At 42.9% G+C, this 22429-nt stretch overlaps 1 protein-coding gene across 3 annotated transcripts; it reads left to right on the forward strand.

The window, feature by feature from the left end:
- The first annotated feature begins 2213 nt into the window (after positions 1–2213).
- On the forward strand, positions 2214–18787 carry baz2a (bromodomain adjacent to zinc finger domain, 2A). Of its 3 annotated transcripts, none has more exons than XM_080295596.1 (30): positions 2214–2412; positions 3669–3792; positions 4971–5870; positions 6425–8530; positions 8698–8973; positions 9060–9389; positions 9469–9529; positions 9927–10035; positions 10186–10287; positions 10417–10639; positions 10738–10799; positions 10893–10958; positions 11074–11466; positions 11567–11821; positions 11918–12132; positions 12223–12297; positions 12385–12559; positions 12640–12702; positions 12788–12932; positions 13026–13660; positions 13745–14087; positions 14265–14420; positions 14504–14664; positions 14995–15060; positions 15164–15447; positions 15555–15690; positions 15817–15963; positions 16076–16305; positions 16429–16572; positions 16847–18787. In XM_080295596.1, exons 2-30 carry the CDS (start codon positions 3669–3671, stop codon positions 17004–17006), a joined length of 8142 nt encoding a protein of 2713 aa, XP_080151722.1. In that variant the 5' UTR covers positions 2214–2412; the 3' UTR covers positions 17007–18787. The 3 variants fall into 3 exon arrangements, with proteins under 3 accessions (XP_080151722.1, XP_080151723.1, XP_080151724.1); XM_080295597.1 differs by lacking the exon at positions 2214–2412 and adding an exon at positions 2486–2756; XM_080295598.1 differs by lacking the exons at positions 2214–2412; positions 3669–3792 and adding an exon at positions 4028–4157.
- The last annotated feature ends 3642 nt before the right edge of the window (positions 18788–22429 follow it).

Here is a 22429-nt window from a genome sequence, read left to right on the forward strand (position 1 = left end):
AACAACTTGTTACAACCAAGGAATGTAGAACAGCATCTTTGAACAAACAACACATCTGTTAGAAACAGATGGACTGTAGCAGCAGAAGACCACAACGGTTGCCACTCCTGTTAGCTAAGAACAGGAAACTGAGGCTAAAATCCCCACGGGCTCATCAAAACGGAACAATAGAAGACTGGAAAACATTACCTGGTCTGATGAGTCTTGATTCCTGCTATGACATTCAGATGGGACAGTCAGAATTTGGCATAAACATCATGAAAGCATGGATGCATCGTGCCTTATGTCAATAGCTCAGGTCCCTACCGGTGGTGTAATGGTGTGGGTGACATTTTCATAGCACACTTTGGGCTCCTTTGTACTAACTGTCATGTCATATCACAAAGCTCAGATCATCTCAAACTGGTTTCTTGAACATGACACAGTCATCAGATCTCAGTCCAGTAGAGAACTTTGGGGGTGTGATGAAACGGGAGACACACATCATTTGCAGCTAATAAATCTCCAGTAACTTTGTGATCCTATCATGTCAATATGGAGCAAAATCCAGAGAAATGTTTCCAGCATCTTTCTGAATCTTTGCAATTAAAGCAGTTCTGAAGGCAAAATGAGATGCTATACATATCTAACAAAGGAGTTAGTGAGTGTGTATTTTAAGCTCAACTATAAAATGACTGCTGAGTGTATGATGCACTAAATAATTTACTGCAAAGAAAAGGAGGTGGATGGCAGTGAAGCTTCCTAAACTAGAGAAATATTATAAAAGACCTTTAGGGGGCATCAGTGAATTGCATTGGGATCAGCCGGCATGGGATACGCATAATTACATCATTTTAACATACAAAACGCCCACACGTCATTTACCTTGTACTGGAGTATTTGTACTTGAGTAGGATTTGGGGTAACTGTAACTTTTACCCGTGTATTTCGGCGCTATGACCCTGAAGCCTTCAGGCTCCTCGGCCCAGAATATTAGCATACTTCCTCTTCGGGCCTGAATTTCTCACTGATTGTCATTCAGCAGAAGGTGACGGTAATAAGCAACATGAGTTTCCTGTTTTCACCCTGAAGCGCATTAAAATAAAAGCGTGGCTCTCATATACAGAACGTTTATGAGAGACAAAGAGAGACATGGCAGTCATATGAGTGAATTAAAACCCACTAAAGAGTTCTGCAATAACAAAAACTGTGGTACAAGTACGACGTCAAGAGAGGAAAAAGCTTCTAAAAACTTACTTTGCTGAAAGTTAATAATCTTTGAATCTTTTTTGTTTTTCAAGTGAATGTCAATTAAGATAAAGATTGAGATAAAGCTAAAAGATAACTGGCCAAATATGTATGAAAGTGTTTCACGATGACTGGTGAAACTTTCCACTCAAGAAGACTGGAAGGCTCAAGGTTAATAATATTGTAATAATAATATTTACCATGGTGATGTAATGATAACAATTATGCTTCTCTAAATGAAGCTATTGCTTGATTGACTTACTTTTATTTTCCTCCAACACGTTTCAGACATGATAAATGTCACAAGCACATACTAATTGCGATCATACTATTGAAGCAATAAGTATCAGAATTAGAAGCATTTAAAGTAATCATAAAGATGCCTTTACATAGTGGAAGGATTATATGTCAGAAGCCTTGCTATTCAACACACACAAGTAAAAAAGAGGAATATATTAATATTATTAAATCTGAACAATATAGAGATAATATGAATTGCAAAAACAAAAAATATAATCAAATGATAATAATATATAAATAGACAATAACATAACAAAATTAACATAAAATATATGTCAATTAACCATAGCAATTATGTAGTAAATTATTTTAACTTTGTCTCTTTAATGCTGCTTCAATTCTAGACATCTGTAATAATAATGCAATAAAATTATTATAATTCTTCATAATAAAAAGGAACTATTTTTCATGTTTTACGTGCATTTGGTTGGTAATTCTTTTACTTGTAATAGCAGATACTATTGTTAGTATTGACTAATAATAATAATAATAATTCCTATATTATTATAATTATCAATAATAATAGTTATTATTATTATTATTATTATTATTTCTAAGTTTGAGCTTTTATCTATTTGTATTTATAGTTTAATGTCCTTGTTTATTTTTTATTTGTTTAGTTTTATTTATTTACTTTTTTTTGGGTGAAATTTAGTGAACAAATGTAACCGGATGCATACGTAGTTATTGTTGGGACATTTGCTCCTGTTCGCTCTGTTCTGTGATCATGGCTGCACCGGACCACACCAGCCATGTTTGCTAATTTAAAACCCAAAGGTTAGGGGAATAGTTGTTTATTATTTATCGCCTTGCCATCTTCACCCGCACATCCGTTAAGAAGAACGTTTAGAGACACCTGCGCCTTCGGGACCCGAGGACTGAAAGGTCGGACACGCTTTTAGAGAAATATCGGGGAAACTTTGGACGGTGGAAGTGTGGGAGGATCGTGATGCTCTGTGAAAATTGTCTGTGCTCGCAGCGTAAACAATGTAACTTCATCTGGCTGCTAGCTAACGTTAGCCCGTGAACAAAAGGGGAGCACGCCTCCATCTGTTAACTAGCGAGCCTGATGAGGGGGTTGATGTTGGTCATTACCGGCAGACCGGTGGATATTTATTTCGTTCGCGGAGCTCTCTATCACTGATGGGCATCATGGATCCAACGTAGCGTGGTTATGGTACCTGCTACCCGGCTATGAGCTAACATCGCAGCGCTTACTCTGGATAAACGTAAAGGATGCTATTAAGTTAGCTACGTGGCTAGCGTATGTTAGCTAGGCTCTTTTGTGATGATTTAGCTAAATAACCTTGGAACTGGAGCGGGGTGGGTTTTCGCACGGAATTTCACGTTAAAATAAACTGTCTGAATGGCTTTTTGAAGAGTTGAACTTGTATCCAACGTTATCAATGGTTAGCTCAGTTGACTCGCAAGTGGTAGAAATGGGGGTTTGTTCGTTTGTTAGCGCAGCTAGCGCGACAAGCTAACGCCTGCTATTGCAACGGCCTTACTGAAATAGGAAATCAAGTGTCCTGAGGGCTATTTATGCATTGCAGACAGCCTTTAAACGGAGAGTGGCGTAGAAAACAATTATCCAGGCCTCACGGTGTGAAATATTATCACTCCCATTGTTATTGAGCTGAGGCCGCCGGGTCTTCAGACTGTTTGTGTCTGGGCCGTACATTTATCACCGTAGACCTGAAGAGCCTGAGCTCGTGTTAGCAGCAGCAGTGCCTCATCAGCGGTAATGATGAGCTTCTATCGTAATATCCCGTTTGTCCATTACACTCGCTAGGGCCTGGCATCTGCTGTTGCTGGCTGCGACATTTTGACGGTTGTTGTTGGAGCGAAATGGTGCTGCCTGTCACAAGCCGCAGCTGCCAGAATCACCGAGGAAAGACATTTCGTGGAAGAAATAGCACGCATTACGTAGCGTCGACTGCCTTCAAAAGTGCACGAAAAGAAGCGAAAATGAATTAAATAATATGTTTGAGAGCCATTTGGTCATGCAGATTCTCACACATTTAATCCGTGCTCAGTACCTGCACCGCTTCCATACGTCATACTGTAGACTAACATTAGGTAGCAGACTGAATGAATACATTTAATAAATTAACTATTTATTTATTTTTGATGTTTTTCAGATGGATTCAAATAATCATTTCAACTATGGCACTCACTCTTCAGCAAACTCAGGACTGAAACTCTCCTCAGGGGATTCTCTTTATACTAACGGGTCCTCCATGAGTTTTCCTCAGCAGGGGAAGAGTGAGTATTTCTGCACCTTAGAATAAAATGAACCTTACTGTTTATATATAAAAGAAAAAAATTGTGGCCTTTACCATAAAGTGGGATTAGGGGGCTTACTGAGTTCTTACTGAGAACTACAGGGTTAAAACCCTGGGTTTTCAATGGTAGGATTGTTGTTCAACTTGGAATATATCACCGTGGTAACTTATAGTGCAGAACTCACCTGCTAGAGCGGTTTATGTTCAAGATAAGACAACATCAGGTATATGAATTCATCACTAGAGCATTTCTTTGGAGAAAAGACCTAGAGGTTTTAGAAACTGAAATTTTTGCTTTTATTTGCTGAACATCAATTAAGAAACTCAGATTTCCCTTTTCTTCAGGTGAGACTTTATCATTCCTGATGTTTTTTTGTTTCCTGCAATGATATTTATTGTTATATTATCCTTAATATATTTATGCGGTGCTCACCTAAGCCATGAAACTGATGACATTTCCACAAACTACAAGTAGGAAAAAGTACCCTGACCGGTTTGAACTTTTTGTGTGTGTGCTGTTTCCTTCTTCTCAAAACACTTGACATCACTTGGGCTGCAGTTGAAAGAGAAAGCTAGAAGTGTCTTAGGCACATCTTGACATTGAATGAACTGTAATACTGAAACGCCTGGTAACTTACGCAGCATTTTTTCCAGCTTATCTTTCTTGCTTCAGTTAGGCCAGATGTTTTTGGCATACTGGGCCTTTTCCAGTCTTACTGACTATATCACTTAAAGTCCGCACACGTTCATACAACAATTGTAATACTATCCTTTTCCTCTCTCACATGCCCACACACTGCTTTCAGTCTGTATTATGTGTTAAAACTCCTTATAGTTTTTTTTTAATATTTTAATTTTATTCCTTTGTAACATCAGTACTCTACCTTCAGTAGATTTGTGGATGATTGGTCAAATGCTGCCATTGTCACCCTTTTAATGTGCACATGGTCATAGCTAGATTGGGAAACCCTGGCTTGATTTATGGAGTTGGTAACCATATTGACCACTTAGCCTGATTGACAAAGTGTGAAACCAGATAAGGGAATGATGTCTTGGGTATGTTGAAATTGCTTTGCAGTACAGGCCCCAGATCTCAGTGACTCAGAGACAGATTTTTACCATTATAGCTTTTTTTCAACTTGTATTTCTTACTAACAGATATGAATGGCGAAATGAATGTGAATGGCGTCACTACTGTACTCGGATCCAGTGTCCCTGGTTCCCACCCACCATCGGCCCCTTATCCACACTTGAGCAACCACCACCAGAGCAGCGTGGGCTATGACTACTTGTGGGGAGGGCACCCTCAGTATGGCCCAGCTGTGAGCAACTCTCCTGCGCATGGGATGCATCAGAAGCAGTCTACACCTGGGATGGTTCAGCCTCAGTCACAGCATCAGTTCCAGGGTCATGGACAGTACCAGCTGAATGGGGGGATAGAAAGCTCCCATCAGGCCCCTGTTTCAGGCCCAGCGAACATGCCTCTCACGGGGAACCAGTACTGGAACAGGAGTAACCCTGGCACCCAGCAGATGAGTTATAATTCCCATGGCATGTATGGGACCTACCAGAGTCAAGCACATCCTGGGATTACACCACCACAGCATCACCAGCAGCAGTCCTTACAGGCAACCCCTCATCAGGCATCACAACAACACTTCCATTCCTCCCAGCCTCTCCCACACCACCGCCACCAGCAGCACCAGCAACCACAGCATTACGGCATGATGCCGAATGGGATGCCGTATTACCAGCATCAGCACCCGTCCCTGTCATCACCCCAGCAGCAGCAGCAGCAGCCGCCACCACAACAGCAAACTCAGCCACAAGCCCAGGCTCAGATGATGCCTCCAGCTTCTCAGAATTTCACTCCTCCACGTGGCAGCCCTCAGCACCACAGCTTAGGCAGAGGGAGCACTGGCAGCCCTCTGCCCGTGGGGATGTCCTCGGCACAAATGATGTCACCATCAGCTGTGCAGGATAGTGGATCTCCAAAGGGCCACAGCAGGGAACGGAGCCCCCACTCTAGCAATGTGGGGATGTCCTCTCCAATGCAAGGTGACCCTTAAATATATTTTTGTTTTTTGCAGTTTCAATCAATTTAATCAATCTGTGTATAGTCTATTTCCTCATTTTAATGCCAGCTTTTGAGTGATACAAATAACTGTGATAGACTGTGTTAGTTGTTAAATGTGAATTGATTACTTGACCAACAGAAACAGCTGATGTTTTGTCCTGGTAATCAGAAAGCCAAATGTATTTAGACAAAATATTGCAATTTAATGAGTCACCTTTTAATTCCTGGAAAAGGATAAATAAATCATCAAGTGTTTAATTCATAATAAAACAGAAAATATTTCCAGTCTTAGTTAATACAGTGTTCAGTATTACGTCACTCGTTGACATTATTTATTATTGGGGACAGTGCCATTATTTAACCAGCAGGTGCCAATGTTTGACTATGTTTAATGTCTGATCAGTCGAAATTATTATTATTTTTTTATTTTCACTATCTATGTTTAGTATGAGAATAAAAACCATGTGTTTCAGTGTACAACAATCTCGCATTATATTAACAGTTTTGCTATGTTTTTTTCCCCTCCTTATTTTAGGGCATACGAGGGAAACTGTCAGGGAGGTAGACACAAGCTACAACGGCAGTGATAGGTCACCTGTTGCCCAGAGGCTACCCAAGACTGATAGTCACCAATCCAAACCTCCTGCTGCTCATGTGGGTCCTCCGAGTGATTATCGTCAGCTTTCGGAACAGCCAGCAGCTCAGCGCCCAGAAATGTCTTCCCCAGTCAGAGATCCAGCTGTTAACCCACCTCCTCAGTCGCAGCTCTCTGTGGCTACAGCAAATACATCTGTTTCTTTAACCAAGTCCTCAACACCACCTCAGGTGTCTGCAGCTCCTGCTTTCTCTGGATCTCCTACATCTGAGGCTGGACCCACTATAATTTCGTCTCCTGATGTAGAATCTACTTCACCACAAATATCAACACCTCCCAGTGTATCCTTTGCCCCATCTCCAACAGCTGCTCCCAGGCTCTCTTCTCCTCCCCTGATGGTTCAAGGCCTCAGGCCTCCCCCTCCTGGCATGAGTGATATATCACCTGCAGGATTCAAGCATCTGTTAGTGGGGTCTTCATCCACCTCATCGCTTCCTGTATCACCTTCAAAGCTGTCTACACCTCTTGCTTCGACTGATAGTTTGTCTAGACCTGCAGCAGTTTCTTCAGTCTCTTCATCATTGGAGTCTGCATTTCATCAAAAGCCTGCAACTGTTTCTGGACTTCCTGTACAACAGTCGCCTCCTTCCATAGTGTCTGCATCTACTTACTCTGAACCCAGCTTGTTGGTTGAGAGGCAAATGGTTCAAGAATCTAAGCCACCTTTGATGCCACCACGTTTCTCTGATGCATCTGGAGGTCAACATGAAAAGCCTGGACCCCCAAAACTGATTTCTGACTCTGTGGCTGCAAATTCCTTATCTGGCGGTTTAGCTCCATCTCAGATGTCTTTATTGGGACCTTCAACCTTGACACCACCTGGCCCTTGCTCATTGCCATCTGCATCACCCTCTTCAGTGGAAAAAACTCCTCTAGTTGGCAGTGAACCAGCATTCACACTGCAGGGTCAGAAATACACTCCTCAAGCTGTTGATTTGGGTCTTTCCATTGCTTCATCACCACCAGGGGGCATGAATTTGCCCTCGATCACTGACCATGTAAGTCCTACAGTGAGACCTCTGTCTACCCTACCTCTTCTAACCACTCAAGCCTCCAGGACTGCACCCCTACCCAGCCCTCCTGCCTTGGTGTCTGTTCCTCCTGTAACGGGTACATCTTCTGGAGTGGTCCAAAGTTCTGACCTTGAGCGACATCCTCCTAACACCGCTCCTCCTCGTGTGCTAAAGCAGTCACCTTCCAAGTCTGAGCACCATGGCCATTGTGAGGACAGGAAAGCACTAGCTGATAAAAGAAATGAAAACGCAGAGGAACACCTCCCTTTGCTTGATTCAGGCCTGGTAAGGATGCCACAGCTGGAAGCACCTGAGAGTCATAAATCTGAAAGTCAGCCACCCAAATCCCTCTCTGAGCTTCCTGGGAAAACTTTACAAACCACACTCGCTCCTGATCAAAAGCCCAAGAATGGGCAAACAGATTCTGAAAATCACCACATGCCAAGTGATGTCTGGGCAGCAGAGGACTGCACGATAGACCAAGCTCCTCTCAGAAAGTCTCCATACCTTAGCAGGACAAGCTTTGCAAACTCTTCGCATCCGGCCTCTCAGTATGACGGCAATTCAACCTGCAACACCCCCTCTGGAATCAGTGTCGACTCTACTTTAGAAAAGACCTCTCTTTTAGGCGGTGATAGCTCATGGATAGAGGACTCGACTCACTTTGACAACAGCTTTCACGTGAGAAAGGGCAATTCTCAGTTTGACAACACTTCCTGCGCAGAAGAGGAGCCATCTAGTATATTTGACAACTCTGTAGATAGCAGCTTTTCTGTGGAAGACTCCAGAGACAACACATTAGACTCCACCAGGGAAGGAGAGACCTCAGAAGCAGAAGAAACCAGGAACAGCTGCGAAATTACAGGAGAATCAGTGATGGAGTCTTCTCTAGACAACACCTCTCAGACTGAAGAGCCTCCTGTTGATTTGAGTGATGTGTCCAACACACACTTGTTTGTGTCATCTCAGCAAGGTACAGTTATTTCTTTTCTGATCATTAAAACTAGTATGGCATCATTTGACAGGAAGAAGTTGTCAGTTTAAATAATAGAGTATTATTCTTTATCAGAATATTCTTTTCTCTGTTGGAACTGTACGCCTAACATCACTTACTTAGTCTTGAGCTCTGTTCATTCTCAGGACCTGAAGCAGGCTGGGATCCCAGAGGACATGATACACCAGACTCATCTGGAGGCATTAATACTAAAATCGCTGCTGATGACACAATGACACCACCAAGTTTCAAGATGAGAGATGAGAACTTCATCGCCTTCAGTACCCCAGCACAGAGCCCTGCTGTACACCCACTCCAACAAGTTACTGATCAGACTTTGCCAGCTGCCGGAGGAAATCTGAAAACCCCAGGGAAACCACGCAAACCTCGAACTACTAAGGCAATATGGATTAAACCTGCAGGTATTTAACAGTCGACTTCCAACAGAGTGCTATTCTAATAGTATTAGATTTTACCTTACAATATTTTTTTTCTCTTTTGTGTTCAGCTCCAGAGGAGGTCCAGCCGAAGCCTCGGGGTCGAACCCCAAAGGTGGAGAAAATGAAGTCTAACGAACAGGAAGGGACTAATGTGGAGCCAGCTAAGGGCAGAAAGAGAAAGAAGTCTCTAAAGGTTGATGCGCACGAAACATCTGGGGAGGCTGGGCCTTCCACAGAAGAGGTTGATCCAATAACAGCCACGATTGATGCTGTTTTGGCCAACGCTTCATCTATCAGCCCAACAGTCGAGAAAGCCAAGAAGATGAAAAGGGTGAAGAAACAAGATGCAGAAACAGCTGGTGATGATGCTGATGAAAACGACGACAGCTCCACTGCAGGTAATGAAAAGGCCATTTTGTTGAAAGAAGATGTCACTGTTTAAGAGTTTGATGGTAAACCTTTGGTTTGTTGGAACAGGTGAATCTGGCAGACGAAGAGTGGCAACAGAGGAGCAGGTCCAGTTCCCTCTGCTGCACGGGTAAAGTTTCCTTTTACTGTTTATTGAGCTTTTACACGACACAAATTCAGTCAGAACTCGTCATATAAAAAAAAATTCTAAGTCAACACAGTCAAATATTCACATGACAGAAGCGCTATTTGGATTTAGTGAGCACGCTTATCTTTGCTGAAGCTTTAATAACTGATGTCAAGTTAAATTATTATAAAAACGTCTTCATTAACAATGTCAATTTTTCAGTGAGGTTTTGTCCTTGCTAGCCAAATGTGATACCATGGAAACCTAGATGTAAACAAACTAAACCAGACGTATATCTGGAAAGATGATAAATTCATATTTGTTGTTTACAAAAATATCCTTAAATTAGTTGGAAAAAGGTATGACAAGACTGTAATGATCAATGCTGTTTTAATTGTAGTTGGAAGAGAGAGATTCGTGTGAAGAAAATGGAGAACCGGATGAAGGGCGAAACTTGGTACTATACTCCTTGTGGAAGGAGGATGAAACAGTTTCCAGAAATTATCAAGGTGAATTTCCCAGAACTTTTTAATTATTCTTAAAAAGTTATTTGAAACTCTTAAAATCATGGTCTTCTCATTTATGGTTTTATATTATGTTAAAACTCGGATTTTTGTCTCATGCTTCTCCGGCTGTGTCTTTATTACTTAATGACACAGTACTTGAAGAAACACACAGACAGTGTGGTCACGCGAGAACACTTCAGCTTCAGTCCACGCATGCCTGTTGGAGACTTCTACGAAGAGAGAGAAACTCCCGAGGTCTGTATATTTTCACATTAGAACTATAAAGTATTCAAATACTCAACAGTTAAACTTTAGGTATTAAAAATGCTTAAAAAATATATAGGAAAATTGTTTTTGAAAGTCTGTTTTCTCTGTGTTTTATAGGGTGTGAAGTGGGTCCTTCTGGCTAATGAGGAAGTTCCCTCTATGATCATGGCCATCACTGGTCGTCGTGGTCGACCTCCAAATCCCGATAAAGAAAAACCTCGCAGGGTTCGTGCGGTAAAGGGAGGACAGGTCCGTCGCCCCGGTAGACCTCCTAAACCGAAGATGATTGATTTCCTTAGCAAGGTTGATGCCAAGCTGCTTAAACGACTTGAAGCCAAGGGTGAGTAAAGAAGTTGTGCGTAATGTCTTTGCTCATTATATAAACTCATTCTTTCTACTGCGACTAAATAATTTTTAATTCCCTGTGTTTAAAAATAGAAGCTCTCACAGAGGAGGAAAAGGAGAAATTGGCTAAAATCAAAAAGAAAATGAAAAGAAAGGTATGTAGATCAAGTTGATTGTAATCCTGATCTGTTACACTATTCATTTATCATCCTGATGTTGTTGGTGCCGTTTATTTATTGTTTTTTTAGGCAAGAATGAAGAGAAGGGAGGATGCAAAGATTAAGAAAATGAGAGATGAAAAAAAGAGAGCAAAGGTAAAGAAAAATGCTTAACACTCGTGTCCTCAGACGCACATCTTTATCACCTCCACCTCTTCATCATTTTGTGTTTATTTCTTATTTTATTTTATTTTATTCATTTTTGTTTTAGCTCGAGCAAGAGGCCCAGCACCTAGAGGCAAAGGCTGAACCAGCTGACCCATCAGCGCCACAGGCTTCACAGCCGGCATCAGAGTCTGCTGCAGAGCCTAAGAATCTCGGCCGGAGGAGGTCAATTAAGGTTGAGCCCACCCCACCGGTTCAGCAGACTGACACGGAAAGGGTGGCCCAGGGTAAGAGGGTGCTGGGGGCTCGGAGTAAAGCCAAGGCCCTGGCTAAAGCTCAGGCGGAGGCAGAGGCTGCAGCTCAGGCTGTTCTGGCTGCTAAGAGGGCAGCAGAGCGGAGAGCACAGGCCCAGCGACGGATGGAGGAGCGGAAGAGGCAGCAGTTGATAGCCGAAGAGCTGAAGAAGCCCACAGAGGATATGTGTCTCACTGATCACAAAGTGAGTTTTAATTTAACCCCCTTTTTAGAAAATGGTTTTTTTTTTTAAATTTTGATGTAAAAACTGATGTTTTGTGACCTTTGAACTTTGTTTCCAATAGCCCCTCCCGGAGCTGTCCCGTATTCCTGGTGTGGTGCTTTCTGGAACAGCTTTTGCACACTGTCTGGCTGTGGTAGAGTTCTTACACGGGTATGGAAAGGTGATCGGTCTCAACATACCCAAGGACATCCCCAGCCTTGCTACCCTGCAGGAAGGCCTCCTGGGCCTGGGTGACAGCCAAGGAGAGCTGCAGGATCTACTGATAAAGCTGGTGGAGGCTGCACTACATGATCCAGGCCTACCATCGTATTATCAGGTGTGTGTGATACACTTCAAGCATTCTGCTTATTAATGTACCCCCATTTGGTATGTGGCGGAAACCCGTTAGTCTGAGTTTTTCTTTAATCTCCAGTCGGTAAAGATCCTTGGGGAAAAGCTGGTTGAGTTGGAGCTGAGCCGCAGCACAGTTTCAGAAGTACTTCGCATTTTTTTGGAAGCTCATGGCTATGAGACAGAAGTGTGCAACACCCTGAGAACCAAACCATTTCACGCCCTGCCTCCTGACACCAAGGCAGCCATCCTGGGTTTCCTTGTGGAAGAGCTTAACAGCAGTAACACTGTGATCAAGTATGTTCAAGATGATTACTTGTTCTAAGACTGCTTAAAGGGAGAGTTTACTCAAGAAATAGTAAGATCAGTGTTTGTTTTAAATTTCAGTGATATTGACAACACAGTGGAGAATATGACAACCTACAGGAAGAACAAGTGGATCATTGAGGGGAAACTCCGAAAGTAAGATCAATGTTCTTAAACGCTTATTTTCAGTTCTGCTACTTATCCAAGCAGTATTAAATGTTGGACTTGTTTTCCTCCTGCCAGGCTGAAGGCGGTGCTATCACGTCGTACAGGACGCTCAGAGGAAGAGCTGTGTTTTGAGGAGAGGAGGCGTAGTGCAAGAGTAGCTGAGGAGGAGAACCTCAGCCTGGAGGAGAGTGGTGTAATCCTTGAGAGAGGGAACCGCCGTGCACGCAAAGAAGAACCCAAACTCAGTGATGTATGTTTCAGCTCTACTGTTTTAACTACAGCACGATCATGCATGCACTTGAGACTAATTGAACTCCTTCTTTGCTGCAGAGCGAGAGCCCTACCAATGCTAGCATTCCAGAGCTTGAAAGGCAGATAGATAAGCTAACTAAGGTAAAGCTGATATGACACAGGCACAGTGCTGTATACATGTTTGTTGCTTAATATTAAATATTCCTTTGCTCTTAATCCTCCACAGCGCCAAGCGTTTTTCCGTAAAAAGCTGCTACAGTCATCTCATTCCATGCGGGCCATACTGCTGGGGCAGGACCGTTACCGGCGCAGATATTTGGCCCTACCTCACCTTGGAGGAGTTCTCGTCGAGGGCCCTGAAGAGCTGCTGAGTAAGTCTGAGTCTAAACTCGAATATTTATGCTTTATAAACCCTTGACTTGTCTGTCGTTACTTCAGCATTTCCTTACTGTTCTATCTTGTAGCTTCTGGAGAAGTCCTTATAGCGGAGGTGCCTGTCACCTTCCTTAAAAAAGAGCCCAAAAAGGAGCCCAAAGTTGAGGAAGCTCCCTTACCAACCACTCCTCCTCCTACTCTGCCTTCCTCTCCGACTTCTGCGACCCCAGGCCAGGCCCAGACCTTCTCTGCGGAGGAGGAGGATCCCCTCCCGGGCACTGCATCCCTCATGAGCAGGCCGAGAGGACGCGGACGTCCCCGGAAAATCAAACCTGAAGTTGAGCTTCACCTCCGCACAGCAAAAATCCGCCGCCGGCGTAGAAGTAGCGTCAGGTCCCGGAGTGAGGAAGGGCCAGGATCACCAAATAGCGGGACACAAGACCTCACACAAGCGGCTTTCCAGAGCTGGCTCAGCCAATCACAGGAAGCAGTGATGAATGGCACATGCTCATCAGCAGGGGAAGCTCCAGAGGGTAATCGACCGGAGGAGAGTGTTAAAGAGATTGCAGAGAAGCAAGGACAGTGGTTCAACCTGCTCCCCAAACAACCGTGTGATGATAACTCTCTGACTGAGCTCCAGACGCCCACTTCACCCAGCTCACCCCCCAAACTTCTCCCGCAGATCCCGAGTGCTCTGTCTGCACTTACTGCTCCACTCGTGCAGGTTAGCCACCAGAATGATGATAGTAAATATTACAACAATGCACAGTCTGTATAATGTAAAAATCAATAATCTCCTCCTTCTTAGCCGGACCCACTTTTGCCTTGCCTACCTCCTGCTGACCCTGTGGTTCCAGCACCACCAGCACTACAGGACATTCCACCTACAGGCCCTGGTTGTGCTGTCCCAGCCAGTTCTCCACCAACAAACCCTCAGCTCCTTCCAACTCCCAATCTTCCAGCTCCATCCACTCCTGCCACACCTGCCAGACCAGCTCGCAGGCGAAGGAGAGGCAGCAGAGGGAGCAGTCCTGCCCGCAGAGGGCCCCGTGGAGCTGCAGCAAAACGCCGCGGCCGCCCACCAAACTCAGTTTTCCAGGAGCTTGAACAGCAGTACTTCACACAGCTAGTGGTCAAGCCTATCCCAGCATGTAAGTACTGAAATGTATCAGTTTTACCTCAGAAATTATTTGAATTCCATAAATATGCATGAAGATTTCTGTGGCCTTCACTGTTTTCTGGGGTGACATACTCTTCCTGTGTTTTTGGTTTCTTTTTTCACTTGTTTAATGTGTTTAATTTTGCTTCTTTTTCTTTCCCCCCTCCAGCAATGGTGCGTGGCTGGTGGTGGATCAAGACCCCAGAGGAACTGTTTATCACCTTGCAGTCCCTCCATCCAAGAGGCATCAGGGAGAAGGTGCTCCATAAGCATTTAGCCAAACACATGGAGAGCTTGGCCGAGATATGCACCAAACCGATTAACGGTGAATGTTGTTAACTGGATCATTATGAGCTTTCCCATAATTGTGCCATATTTGTTCTCATTAAGATTTTCTCATCCAATTAGACCCAATCTTTGAGTTGAAGGTAGAAGAGAAGGATGCTCTGCTAGAGGCTCTGCAGCAGCCCTGGCAAGTGCAGGAGAAAACAGTGGAGACAGACATCAGCGCACTACAGTGGGTGGAGGACCTGGAACAGCGGGTTATTGCTGCTGACCTCCATTTGAAGGTAGAAAATCACAACTAAAACCACACAATAAAACAGAACCACTCTGTATTCTTAAAGCTTTAACAGGAGTGAATTAATGTGATTTAAAGAAAATAAAAGCAGGAAATGTTTGCACAAGAAGTTCATATCCTCTGCAGACCTCGATATCCCTGCTTTGTGTGTGTCTCTGCTTTAAAAAAGTATTCATACAATGCTCCAGGATGCAGCTTTAGGTTTGAATATGCGTAAACTTTAAATGGCAACAAGAAAAGTATCTAAGTTACAACAAATGTGCATGTAGATTTTTTTAAATTTTTTGTAGTAAAACTTATTTTATTTTGTTTTTTCAAGGCACTTCCTCAGAGCGCTATGACCGATGCTGAAACAACCACAGACGCACCAATGGCCGAATTTCAGGTAAACCTTAAAACACTGATAACACATTTCCTCTGTTGAAACCCGATGTGTGTTAAAGTCAGTCACTGATACTTAAATTCCTCCTATCTCTGTCTCCTTTAAGCCCTACACAATCCCAGATCCAGACTCCACACGCGATGACCTCCAATACTACGAACATGACGCTGACCCACGTGACGACTGGATCGTGCGAACCAAGAAGGAGTGGTCTGGCTTGCCGCGAATCGCCACACACCCGCTGGACCTGGGCGTGCTGCGGCTAGCCAACCTCGAGCGAAACATCGAGAGACGCTACCTGAAGGAGCCGCTCTGGAACCCCGCAGAAGTGATGCGCCTCGCTCCTCTCACTCCCACACCTGGAGAGGAGCATCCCATGGATGTCATCAGGTGAGAAAAACAACCTGGACTAAATGGGATAAATGAATCCTACATTTCATATGGTACACTTTTTTTTTTTTCTTTTTTTGGGGTTAACTAATTTTCTTCTGTTCCAGTCTGGAAAGTGAAATCACGTCTCGACTGCGGACATGGCGTCAGGCTTTAGACCGCTGCCGTAGTGCTCCCCAGCTGTGTCTGTGTTTACTTCAGTTGGAAAAGGCCATTGCTTGGGAGAGATCTGTGACTAAAGTGGTAAGAAATCTTAGAAATGCCTGGTTGGACTTAATTTCACTAAATTCTTCTCAAACTCCTAAGGTTTCTAACCTTTATGGGATAAATGCTTCTCTCTTTTCTTTCTTTTTCTTTTTTTTTTTAAAGACCTGCCAAGTTTGCAAGAAGGGAGACAATGATGAGTGCCTGCTGCTGTGCGACGGCTGCGATCGTGGCTGCCACATGTACTGCTTGCGGCCTAAAATCACCCAGATTCCAGAGGGAGACTGGTTTTGTCCCACTTGTGTCGCTAAGGTGAGAACTCCTCTTCTCACTCTTGACGTCATAACACTTTGAGCCGTTTTTCAATCTTAAGATCGTATCCCTGAAATTGCTTCGTTTTAAGAAATATTCTCCTTTTTTGTAGGATGAAGACGATTCACTGCGCTTGTCCAAAAAGCGCACCAGGGTGAAGAAGAGACGTTACGAAGACGACAGCTCCGAGGACGAGGTGACAACACGACGCAGTGGCGGAATGATGACACGGCACAAAGACGTGACGACACCTCCCTCATCTTCTCGTCACTCCGGAGAAGGAAGCAGCGCTAAACGGCGCCGCATGACAACACGCAACCAACCCGACCTCACCTTCTGCGAGTGAGTCCCACCTGCCATGAGTGCACCAGCTCTGCATGATATGATTTTAAAGTCTTCTGAGATGTTTTGACAGCTACATTGCGGGGGATTCGTGTTAATACTCTTAAAAAAAATTCCTGCCAGGATCATTCTAATGGAGATGGAGGCTCATGCAGACGCCTGGCCATTCCTTGAACCTGTCAATCCCCGACTGGTGCCAGGTTACCGCCGAATCATCAAGAACCCCATGGACTTCCTCACCATGAGAGAAAGACTGTTACAAGGAGGGTAAGTGCTGATTATGCTGCACGTCTCATTAATGCAAAGAAGCGTAGGGTTCACTGCATTGCAGTGGGGAGGGGGGGGGGGTAGTCTTTCTCTCTCTCGCTCTCTTATATGAGAACTGAATGGAAAAGCACAAGAGTCTTTAGATCACAATGATGTTAGATCAACTGCTCTTACTTTATACAGTTCAATGATTTGGATTTTTCAGACATTTTTAATCCCTGCCAGTCATTTGTCCCTTGTTCTAAGCTTCTCTGCCTGTTTATCCTCATCTCAGGTACCTCAGCTGCGAGGAATTTGCAGCAGATGCTCAGTTGGTCTTCAACAACTGTGAGCTCTTCAATGAAGACACGTCAGAGGTGGGAATGGCAGGACATTCGATGAGGCGTTTCTTTGAGAGCCGCTGGGCGGAGTTCTACTCAAATAAGGAGAAATAGGAGCCTACGACGATCCCCGCTGATGGTGGGGCTGTAGACTGTTGGTGCTTTCACCGTCCCAGTCACACACTCTCCATTACTGCTAAGACTGTCTGGAGTTTCTTCCAGCTATGTGTATTCTCTGTAAAGGTATATATGTATAGATTTTGGCTATTTGTCTGTTATTGTTTCCTCTACCGGCCTAACCTTTTTCTAAGGGCCCAAAGCTGAACTGGGTTGAACTTGTACCCATTCCCCATCGCAGATAGCGAGAACGAGTCTCTGTTCACCTTCCATTGTTCCGTGTCTCTGCATCTTCACCTCAGCACCTCATTTTTGTTAGCGTTCTCCTGTCATGTCCTTTCACGTGAGCCCCATGTCGTAGCAAGGCCTTTGGTCAAGCCCCGCTGTGGGTTGATGACGCGGTCTCAGGCCCTGAGTATTTTGGCCCTCAGACTCACCCTGAAGGTCAGGGACCGATCACACTATTGCAGCCATCATGCTGGATACTGGACCTGCTTAGCCACCACTCAATGACTAAACGTATCGAAACTCTTCAGAGCTTGGGCCATTTCTTACCTGTTCATTGGAAATGTAATGTAACGTGGTCTTATGCCTAGAAGTAATTTTTTTGCTCAATATATTTTTATTATATATTCTATATATAAATATATATAAAGATTACAATAGCTGGGATTATTTAATAGCAATAGCTTGTAGTGAATGTGTACAGATTACCTTATAGAGATGTCTAGATGATTTATGAAAAGGCCAGTTAAACTAAAAGGAATCTGTTTCTGGACTGTCATGAGTAGACGTTGTATAACCTCCACTTAAAGTCTTGCACGCACACGTGAAACACTTTTCCACCACCACACACAAACATGCACACAGTCCCACACAAACACACAGACACACACCCATCTCCTGCTGCTGTGTGAAAGACACTGGTTTCCGGAACTGGAGGATTTTTAGTGTTGGTCGGTCAGTCGTAGACTATTTATTTCACTTTCCTGTGTGATAAGAGTAAATATTCAGCTAGCTACACCTGATCTGTGTCTCTGACTGTGTGCAACCAAAAGGATGGCACTGTAATTTTAAGCACTTATTAAATAGTCCGTTTGCGAGAACACACAATGAAAGTTTGCTTTTACACTGTAATCAAGATTGACAGGAGTGTATTAAAGCTTCAGACCTGCAGTTCTCTCACACACACACGTTTTTCTGTAGCTCGTCTGACCACACGAACACCTCTGAAAGGCTACAGTAGGCTAAAATCCTCTCTTTTTAAAGACTAGAATTGCAAAGGAGCTGACGATGAAGTGCTGGGCACAGTGCTGCCTGGGTTTCAACCTTACATTCCTTTTATTGATACATATTTTTTGTGCTGTACACGGGCCAATGTACAATGTTGCACGGCATGGTTGGTGTGCTATGAAGGCGACAGGATGACTCCACAGTCTGGGTTTTATTTAAACTTGTTTCTTACACTGAACTCAACACCGCTGATAGGAAATAAACGTGGATGTTCCCTATTACACTTAAAGGGACAGTGGGGTTTTTTTTGTTTTTTTTTTCAAAAAACAACAAAAAAAAGGACAAAAACCAAATGTGGTGTTAAGTGACTTTTTAATAATGTACAGTTTTGGTGACTTTAAATTTGTTCCTTTATATTTTTAGGACCAATTCATCATTTTTAAGAGGAGGTATTACAAGACTCTGTTGTATTAAGGTGATGTAACACGTGTGCATCTGTAGAATGTACTGTGAGTTGAATAAAGAACCACATCTAGTAGAAAGTACTTATTTCTGTATTTCTGTTTTGCCCTTTCTCCACGGAGCTTTATATCTGGATGCTTGCATTTCTTCTCTGTCCGTCTCCCACTCCGCAGTTGTTCGATTTCCTTCAGGTGCTTCAGTTTTATCCTAATCTGGAAAAACTACCTAGTAACTGGCTATTTAACTGAAAGTTTTAAAGGTTCTGCTTGCAAAGTTCAATAGAAAAACTATTATATGTTCTACTCGAGCAGTTGGGTATACAGCTCCAATCTTAAAACCATCCATCTTGTAAACTCTCATCCTGACAAAACATCTCTGTGGACAACGATCCTTCAGGGATGACCTGTGGTTTCAAACGTGGGTTGCTGGTTTGGGTTAGTTCTAGTAAATCCTGCTAATGTTCGATTGAAAATACATTTTTAAATTGTAATCTTCATATTTTTCAAACCGTTGCTGAATATCTTTGCTGTAATACTTGGGGAAAGTGCTGCTTTTGGGTTGTACCCGCTTTGACTTCAGAACGAAAGAGATTTTGCTCCATGTTGACATGATGATACCATCCGAATGTTGCAGCGAAAACTGAGACTCATCCAACCAAAAAACATTTTTCGTTAAACGTTAAAGCAAGCAGTCTGGCATTCTCCACTGACATCACCAAGACATTTTCACCCGGAGAACTGCCGCTCGCTGGATATTCTCTCCGTTGTAGACAATTCTCTGTAAATCTCAGACGTACTCGGATCATCTTGTACTAAAAACCATAAGATCGCTTAAATTGCGCATCTTCCAAATTCAATGCTCATTTTGAACTTCAGCAGGTCATCTTGACCATCTCTACACTCCTGAATGCATATAAATAACCTTTAATGCCAAACAACTGCTTCCCCTCTGACTCAACCATTCACAGAAAGCTAAGCAGATAATATAAACGCTGGATGGATTTATTTCCTTGTAGATTTCCTGATACCACACATCAGCACACAGTTGAAGGTTTCATATTTGAAATATGTGGTATGTTTTTGGTGGAATCAAAACATTTCTGTATCACCACTTTAGTTACTTTAACTGTAACTTTGACACCAGTGTTTCTAATTTCTTTGAGAGTGTGCTGAAAGGTTTGCCCATATCAGGATTACTTAAATATTGGGGATTAGCCAAACAAACAGGGGGGAAAAAGCGTAAATCCTGCTCTCTTTTGTGTGTACATACAAGGAGCACATGCAATATAAGAGTGAAGAAGGGCTTGAAACCGCCGAAGTGTGGCGAAGTGTTTTCTTGCAGGACTGTGCAGCTCCCTGGAGAGTCCTGTCTGAAGCACATGCTGTTGAAAACATCCTGCCATCAGGCCCAGCTGCTCTGCAATAGAAAAGATCCGAGTTCAGTGAACACTTGCTTGCAAAGATTGATATTCTACACTTTCATCTGGGAAGCATCTAAAGACAAAAATATGTGTGTGGTAAAGTTAAAATGTAAAAATGTGTATATCGTGTCTCCTAGAGCATCTCTTCCCATTACCCCTCACTCCCAAATCCCTTAGCTTGCACTTTGTATGAGCGTGTATATGCGGGTGTGTATGTGAAATTGTGTCAGTGTCAGCAGTATGGGCGGGGGGTTGAAAACTCCCCACGCCAGCGGGTTCCAGTGCGCCCTCCGCCCGTCCTGCTCCACAAATTTGGGCTTATCCCCACAAAAGGGGGGATAACAGTTACACAGTTGCTGTAGGGAGGAGGGGGTAATCCACAACATAATTGGGCACACCAGCAGTCCTCCTCCCCACCTGCCCAACCAGTTCATTCTGGACTCACTCTGCTAGATTTGAAGGCTTTTGATGCTTGGAGGTATCAGGAAAATCAGATTGGACTCCAAACATTTAGATACTCTAAATGAAAAACAACTAAAAAAAAATAACATGTTAGAAAAAGAAAGAAAGAAAACAAGCGTCAGAGAGGTGATTAATCTGAGTTTTGACGTAAACCAAAGAATTCTGTCTGCTTTGGTGTGTGTTTCATATCAAAGAGCGAAAATGAAAAGAGTGCATAGACGCAGCATCTCAATAGGTTCTATGGCAACAGCATCATGAAAGGGTTTGTCCCCATGGTGATCAGAGCGGTACCTCACAAGTAGTATGTAGAGGAGGGGGAAAAAACCCTGAGCCTGCCGACATCAAATCTGAGATCTTTGGGTAAAGTGTCAACAAAACAGCAGGCATTTGTTTGCACCTTTAACCTGTAAGTATGCTGCTGCATAAGATGGAAAGAGTCCCTCTGCTTCACATTGGAGCCTGTTGAAACCCAAATTTCCTTCCAGGAGGAAAAGCTTTTATCACATATTTATCCACTGAACAAATGCAGTGCATACACCAACAGCCTAAGGTTTTGGTGTTTTCTTGGTGCTCTTGTCACTAATTGGCTCTTTCTATAACTGATATAAAGGCTGAACGTCTGTTTTTCAGGTGCTCAGAACACGCTAACGCAGGTCATCCAACAGGAGAAAGCAGGAACAAAAACAACTTTATCCTGTGGTAATTTTTCCACTGTTGAATGTATCTGTCATGCTGTTGCACAAATGTAATTTAATAAGGAAACAGCCATACCAGCCAGCCCTTTTAAAATGTGCTTTGTAAAAGGAGCGCTAATGTTAGCATGCTGAGATGGTGACAGTGACAATGGTACCATGGTCATCGTAACAGAAATGGCTCTTTTCTAATTATCATAAACACATAATAATGATGTCAGTGTTTTTACTTTCAAGATAAATATAAAACACACAAATATTTAAATTTATAAGCTAGATATAGGTTTCAGGTGTGAAAGGTGTAGCCAAGTGAGTTCCTCAAATGGCCAGCAGGGGGCAACTCTGGTTACAAAAAGAAGTCTGGTTGTATAAAAGTAATTTTTACAGATAAAACAGCCTTTCATTTCCGTTGTCCATATCCTTAGTAAATACCTTAACAATGTCTTTTTAGGTCTCAGGAGTTAGTTTCAAGTCTTACATGATGCAACATGAAGTTTATTTAGAAAGCTGCAGCTCTGAGTAAGGAAGCAGGTCGTGCTTTCAGGTGGGATTCACAATTTGCCTGTGAGCAAAACAAACCAACTAATAAACCAGCGAATAGATTTGCTTTTTGGAAAACCCACAGCCTATGGGATTAAAAACATTTCCTGGCACTAGAGGGGTTGGGAATCATCAGTTAAATATCTGTGCCAGAGGATTCGGCTTTTGATCCCATAACTCTGTGAATTCGTGGCCTGCCTAGTCTGCAGGTCAACATTACATTAATATTGTCCATAAATCAATACATGACAAAAAAAAAAAAAGAAAGTGGTCACAAATTTATGATTTATTTCTCATACTGTTTATAATATATAATTTTTTTTTTTCATTGAATGGTTTCAACCTTTCACATTCACTTTATAGTGTCATTAAAGTTTGGAGAACTAAAAATGAACAGTATTTTACTTTATGATTAAACTAATTTTCAAAACTGAATGATTCGTTTTTAATAATTTATTGATAAATATTTAATACTTTCCTGCAAAACTTTCACTCTGCTGTGAATCCAGTGGACTGGATTGGGACTGTTTGCAGGTTTGTTATGGCCCTCCGGTCCGATTTTTACCACCTCTGTTTTGCACTTTTCATGGTATATGTCCATAATAAAGAAA

This window comes from Astatotilapia calliptera, chromosome 20, assembly GCF_964374335.1.
Source record: "Astatotilapia calliptera chromosome 20, fAstCal68.1, whole genome shotgun sequence".
Taxonomy (NCBI): domain Eukaryota; kingdom Metazoa; phylum Chordata; class Actinopteri; order Cichliformes; family Cichlidae; genus Astatotilapia; species Astatotilapia calliptera.

Bases quoted from the DNA above. Each gene is read 5' to 3' on its own strand.
- baz2a (XM_080295596.1), top strand. From the start codon at position 3,669: ATGGATTCAAATAATCATTTCAACTATGGCACTCACTCTTCAGCAAAC. The intron at 10,800-10,892 runs GTATGTAGATCA...TTGTTTTTTTAG, and splicing joins AAAAGAAAATGAAAAGAAAG to GCAAGAATGAAGAGAAGGGA. The intron at 11,467-11,566 runs GTGAGTTTTAAT...TGTTTCCAATAG, and splicing joins TGTGTCTCACTGATCACAAA to CCCCTCCCGGAGCTGTCCCG.